The sequence below is a fragment of the Daphnia pulicaria genome, chromosome 1 (assembly GCF_021234035.1).
Source record: "Daphnia pulicaria isolate SC F1-1A chromosome 1, SC_F0-13Bv2, whole genome shotgun sequence".
NCBI classification, from domain to species: Eukaryota; Metazoa; Arthropoda; class Branchiopoda; order Diplostraca; family Daphniidae; genus Daphnia; species Daphnia pulicaria.
Window position 1 is genome coordinate 39,003,789 of NC_060913.1, and position 5,859 is coordinate 39,009,647.

The following is a 5,859-nucleotide window of genomic DNA, read 5'->3' on the forward strand; positions in this document are numbered from 1 at the left end:
AAAGTTTGAAATCAATTGGGGAAGTACACGGAGCGATAAAGATATGTTTTGAGAAAAGAGTGGAAGGTCTTGTGGTCGTTGATATATTTGATGGCCATGGGCAAAACGAGACAAGACAACTGGCGACAAATCGGCCTTAGACGTCTTTCTATTCTTTGTAAACAAATTGAGTATGCATACAATTTGTCGACTTCAATTTATGTTTGCAAACTCCACTAAAAGATCGCTGTAACGCATTTTGGCTGGAAGCTGCGATAAGACTTACTACTGAATCATTGAAATGCTTGTCAATGTTGTTTATTGTCTTGTACAGTACCTACCAGAATTTTGGAAGCGCTCGAGAGAAAATTATGTAAAAAGTCGAATATCGCGGTGTTCCCAAAAATCGGGTTTTTGACGGAGGGCATTGAATGTTTTTTAGTATAGCTATAATAGTTGGCTACTTCTGGAATTGTTTTCGAATTTTTATAACTAAGGGAAGGGCAGCCAAAAATGGATGTACAGTATCCTACAAAAAAATCCGAACGGCGTTTTTTTTGTTTTGAGCCACCTATCCATATATCGGGAAACTGTGTTTGGCTTTTTTACATAAAATAAAAAAAAACTAATTGTATTCCTAGAAAATAAAAAATGTTATCTGGCATAATTTGTTCCAGACCTAAAAAAAACATTGGGCCATTCCCATTCCATGGTATTTTATTTATTTTTTTTGTCGCGGTACCTCACCGATTATGATGAAAAAAAATACTGTGTTGAAAGTCATGGTTGTACATAATACTGTGAAAATTTAAAATTTTTTGGATCAGTGGTTGAGCGTGTTGTTCCAAATTTCCGGTTTTTTACGGAAGCGCAATGCGGAATTTTTACTAAAACATAAATAAAACAGCGGCAGATTGAGTAATTGAGATCGGACAAAAACAAAAAAAAATATTTAAAAAAATTTAATTTTTTGGTTTTCGTCTGAGTTGGATTAGTCATAGTAAGGTTACGCAATCTTCATTTAAAGAAGAAAACTTTAATGGCTAATATTGCCATTCTCGAACGGCGAAGCGGGTCGCGATTTACGCCATTCGATAGCCCGTCTTCATTTAAACTTATCATGGATAAAATTTTCCTCCTTCCAATCTTGGTGTTTTAGTTTTATGAATAATACCCGAAGGGTTTTTAATCACTCACGTTTTTATTTTTTGCTGGCATGGGTGGGTTTAGTACTCGATTGCACACTAGATGGCTATAGTTTTGGCGATTGTCACTAGATGGTAATCAAGCGAAAATACAAAAATTAATTTTAATTGTTGAAGGATACGTGTAAGTGCAAAAAGCGCCACTTCGATTTCGAAAAGATGATTAGTCTGCATAGAGAACTACGCATGGATTTCGATTGCGCCATTAGTCAGGCAATTAAAAATTTTTGTCATTTGGCATTAAGAAACAACATGACCATTGTTTTTTATGAATGAATCTAGTTTTTAATGAAAAAAAAATCGCAAACATCCCTTCGGGTGCCTTGCTAACGCAGGTAATTGACAATTTAATTTGTTCGATAACCCTATCTTTTAACACAGGGGACATCGCACCTTACACTTCTCCCAGAGGAAGCGCGCGCATCGTTTACAGCTCCCCTAGGTGTAGAAATAAGGATATCGAACAAATATAAATAATTGAAGATAAAGTCGGCAAAAAATCGTTTACTGTATTCACTAAATCCGAACAATTAAACTGAATTCGACATTATTATCGACTTATCCACTCTCTGTTACAATGTGCTTTTATCATTTCAATTTGTTTTTATTAAGACACTTTTAGCACCAGCGAAGTTTTTTACCGAAGTTATAATTATAATTCATGATGGAATTAATATTTTTAAGGGGGTTTAACATAATAACTTTTTTTAAATTTCATTAATTTATTAAAATTAAATTAATGGAAAAATGCTATTTGGAATTCGTTTGGGTTGACCCCTTTTCTTTAATGTCGCGTCGTTTTCTCGTTCGTCGACTAGAATCCATTGACTGTCCTGGAGGGAAGAATCAAAAGTCCCATCCCTGTGTCCCTGGTCCCTAATTAAAGGAAAGAAGCATGAACTGAATATTTCAAACGTACCAAATTCAAGAGTTGTGCTGAATTGTTCTCCAACATAAATTACATGAAAAGGAAAATGATAATAAAATACACAAGCTTTAGGTTTTCTAAACATTGAATTAAATCTCTAGCGATCTATAATTCCATTATTTCATCCAATCCATAGGACTTAACTTGTATGTTTACTTTTTTCCTTTCACTAGTTTCAGGATTGAAATCAAAATGCACAACCCGGATTTTGTTTCAATTCGTTTCGCTCACGGCAGAGATCTACTACTCTACTCGCGGACTGCGCGGATTTTTTTATTCAAAGATTTCACTTTCAAACTGCGACCTTCGCCATCTAGCAATCAGGGTTACCCCTGTAGCAATAGTAAATAAATACGTGATTCCGTTGTAGTTGGCGCCACAAGTTCAAGTGTAGGAATCTTAAAAATGTAATTCCCTTGTTTTAAACTGGTGTATGCCGTCTGGCCTCCGCCGTAGCGATGGCGTACCGACTCAAAACATTAATCTGGCAGCGTCGCATTTAACATTTCTTTCATTTCGTGTGCAGCTTCAGCTTGCAATTCTTTCCATTTTCCTGGCAAGTTGGTCTACGGATTACACTAACATCCTTTCGCCATGGTAAGCATTTTCATTTGACTAAATCTTTGACATCGTTAGTTTTGAATAGTTATAAAGTAATGCAGGTTGTTGTACGGTATTTTTCTCTACTTTTGTCCTACGATTTGTTGGTATAGTAAATAATATTCTCTTTGTTTTTAATGTGTTATGTTACTTGAAGTCGCTGGTACTCCCTGAGAAGTTTCAACACATTTTGCGTATTCTCAACACCAATATCGATGGTAAAATCAAGATCATGTTTGCCGTCACCTCAATTAAAGGTGTTGGTAGACGTTACGCCAATGTCGTTCTCAAGAAAGCCGACATCGACTTGACTAAACGTGCCGGTGAACTGTCAGAGGAAGAGGTATATTCAATTATCCAATTAAGAATTTACAGGCGTTTAAAGTATTACCAACTTACATTCAGGTCGAGAAATTGATCACAATTATGGCCAACCCTAGACAGTACAAGATCCCTGATTGGTTCCTTAACAGGCAAAAGGACATCAAGGACGGCAAATTCTCTCAGGTAACTTGCCCATTTGTGCTTTGCATTTGGATTGTGTTTCATTGTTTTTTCTTAGGTCACTTCCAACATGCTTGAGAACAAGCTTCGTGAGGACCTTGAAAGATTGAAGAAGATTCGCGCTCACCGTGGTCTACGTCATTACTGGGGGTATACTTTTTTCATTATTTTATCATTCATATTTCATTGTTTTGACAAAACATTATGCATTTTAGCCTCCGAGTTCGTGGTCAACATACGAAAACTACTGGTCGTCGTGGACGCACAGTTGGTGTCTCGAAAAAGAAGTAAACAAAATCTGTATTCGAGTACATTTCTGTGGAATGTTGTTAACAGGAAATACATTTCATGGAATTCAAATTTTATATTAATTTATTTAACTTTTAATATTAAGTAAACATTTAAATTGAATATATCATGAACTATGAGATTGATCAATAAATTCCAAGTAACTTGAAGGGATTTTTCCTGCTTGGTGTCCTCTTTCTGCTTGTACATAATCTGGGTCATTGGGAATAGTGCTTACAACATCAATAACCTAATATTAAAAAAGATAATATAACTTTATAATCAAATTTAACATAATCCATAAATACCTCTCCCGCAATAAGTGATAACTCGGTAATATCTTGACTGTCGTAATCACAGATAACGCGAGCTTTCCTACGTTCGGATAATCCAGGTGTACTAGGATTATTAAATGTGATATCAGAGGTGCTAACTTGCAAGCTAAGAGCACCCAATTCTTTTTGTAATTGTTGAAGAGTTGCACTGCAGGCTAGAAAATAACGTGCTTGGGCGGCTGCAAAGTCCTGGATGGATCAATGTCGTAAATACAATATTTTAAAATTATTACACATTTTCTCCTACTTGTAGATGTTTACAGTGAGAAGTATGAGCAGGTCCAATTCCCTCAAGTAACAGCCTAGTTACCTCAGACTGACGGTCAAATTCTATCTGGGCTAAATTTACCTCTTGTTCAGCCTAGGTGATAAATTTTTCATAAAAACATGTTTAAGATATTATTAAATTTTAGTACCATTTGTTGACTAGACTGTGTCTTTGATTTTCGAAGGCGATTTTTTGCAGCATCCAAATCCAGGCGCTTAGATTCAAGTAACTTTCTTTCTCTTAATATTGACTATCAGAAAGATCTTTAATAAACTCCTGGTTCAACACAATACCAGTGGACCTTTAAACTTACTTTCAAATCACTTTCCATAAACTTTTTCAAAGGATCAACAAAGGCTTGAGTTGCAGAAGTAGCAAAATCACGTTCAAGAGCACCCAGTTTCTGCTGACAAAGTCCAACTTTCAGCAGAGTACTACCTACAATATTTACAATATATATCAATAAAATGGGAAAATAATTAAATGTGTTGAAATCTAACCATATAAAGTCCCAGGCCCTAGATCATTGCCAGCCTCAACCATGTCTACTCCTAAATAATCCAAATTGGACAGACGTGCTAATCTTCTTCTTTCAATTTTATCCATTAAAAAGTCTTCTACTCTATTCCCTAGAATTCAAATTAATTGTGCGAATGTTAAAAAAAAAAGGGAAATTAAAAGAAAATAAAGACTTTGGAATATTCATACCTGGGTTAGGCGTGAGCACAGAATCAACATCCCTAACTAATTTCTCAGTCCATGACTTTGTTAAATCACATCTTTGAGAAAGATTTTCAAAGTGAGCATCTAACTCAGTCTTTTCAGATGTACCTAACTTTTCTTCAGTAAACTGAAAAGTACGTAAACAAAACCAGGCATAATGTTACATAATCTATTAACAGTCTTAAAGTGACAGAAAAATACCTGAACCGCTCGTGTAAACAAAGTTCCAGCATCTCCTACAAGTTTTTTAACATTGAATTCCATTGTAGTTTTTTTTTTCTTAGTAACAAATACTGAATTATAGAGATTCGTTGTACTTCGATTGTCACTCAGTTTCTCAAACGCGCTACTTTATGCCGTTTGAGAATATCAGAATAATATTTCACTGGCTTTCAAGTTGCAACAAGTGGTTTTCAACTTTTCACTTTTCAGTGTTTGCGTGCTGATTTGCCGAAGTCCTCCTCAAATTTAGGACACCTAGCGGTTTCAAGAATCGTGTTATAAGTTATAACACAATGCTGGCTACTAGCTACTAGGTCTTAATAACAGAGTTACGCGGTTACTTTTTCAATTCGACATGTCACTCTATTTGCATTATGATGTTTTGAGTTTAATTGAATTTTGAAAATCCAATTTGCTTCATTCAAATGGCAATTTATTTATTTTAAAACCAAAGGGTAAGAAACGGGAAAATTCGCTTTCCCGTACAATATTTCATTGATTTACCTGTAGGAACAAACAAAAGAGCTTAAATAAAAGCGAAATCTTGGACAATCAGAAAAAGCCATACACCTTTATAATCTCTAGTTGAAAAAATCTGGTGTTTTTTCTTTTCTATATGACTTGTCCTATGCGTAATCAGCTCTGGTAATCGCGTATTATTTATGAAAAGTTGAAAACATACGTTCGAACAAACACTGCCAGTTAATAATGAAATGGATATAGCTGTGAGTGTTTTTTTTTTCAATTATTACTCTTTAAATTTCAATCAGAAACCAGATTTTAAAAAGTAAAATATGCAATAGAGAA

At 34.9% G+C, this 5,859-nt stretch overlaps 2 protein-coding genes across 2 annotated transcripts; one reads left to right on the forward strand and one right to left on the reverse strand.

Moving 5' to 3' along the window:
* The first annotated feature begins 2,565 nt into the window (after positions 1–2,565).
* On the forward strand, positions 2,566–3,576 carry LOC124321196 (40S ribosomal protein S18). The gene is made up of 5 exons (XM_046784099.1): positions 2,566–2,709; positions 2,870–3,055; positions 3,118–3,219; positions 3,275–3,366; positions 3,432–3,576. Exons 1-5 carry the CDS (start codon positions 2,707–2,709, stop codon positions 3,505–3,507), a joined length of 459 nt encoding a protein of 152 aa, XP_046640055.1. The 5' UTR covers positions 2,566–2,706; the 3' UTR covers positions 3,508–3,576.
* On the reverse strand, positions 3,480–5,285 carry LOC124321195 (endophilin-B1-like). Its single transcript, XM_046784098.1, has 8 exons — positions 5,032–5,285; positions 4,816–4,957; positions 4,608–4,736; positions 4,421–4,545; positions 4,256–4,357; positions 4,087–4,200; positions 3,813–4,028; positions 3,480–3,754 (listed from the first exon to the last, which is right to left on the reverse strand). The coding sequence occupies exons 1-8, from the start codon at positions 5,092–5,094 to the stop codon at positions 3,632–3,634; spliced, it is 1,014 nt and encodes a 337-aa protein (XP_046640054.1). The 5' UTR covers positions 5,095–5,285; the 3' UTR covers positions 3,480–3,631.
* Positions 5,286–5,859: the final 574 nt, after the last annotated feature.

Excerpts from the sequence above, each read along its gene's own strand:
- LOC124321196 (XM_046784099.1), top strand. Across the intron at positions 3,056-3,117 it reads GTGAACTGTCAGAGGAAGAG|GTCGAGAAATTGATCACAAT; the intron begins GTATATTCAATT and ends ACTTACATTCAG. Across the intron at positions 3,220-3,274 it reads AGGACGGCAAATTCTCTCAG|GTCACTTCCAACATGCTTGA; the intron begins GTAACTTGCCCA and ends GTTTTTTCTTAG.
- LOC124321195 (XM_046784098.1), bottom strand. The coding sequence starts at position 5,094 with ATGGAATTCAATGTTAAAAAACTTGTAGGAGATGCTGGAACTTTGTTT. Across the intron at positions 4,958-5,031 it reads TGTTTACACGAGCGGTTCAG|TTTACTGAAGAAAAGTTAGG; the intron begins GTATTTTTCTGT and ends CGTACTTTTCAG. Across the intron at positions 3,755-3,812 it reads TATCACTTATTGCGGGAGAG|GTTATTGATGTTGTAAGCAC; the intron begins GTATTTATGGAT and ends TTTTAATATTAG.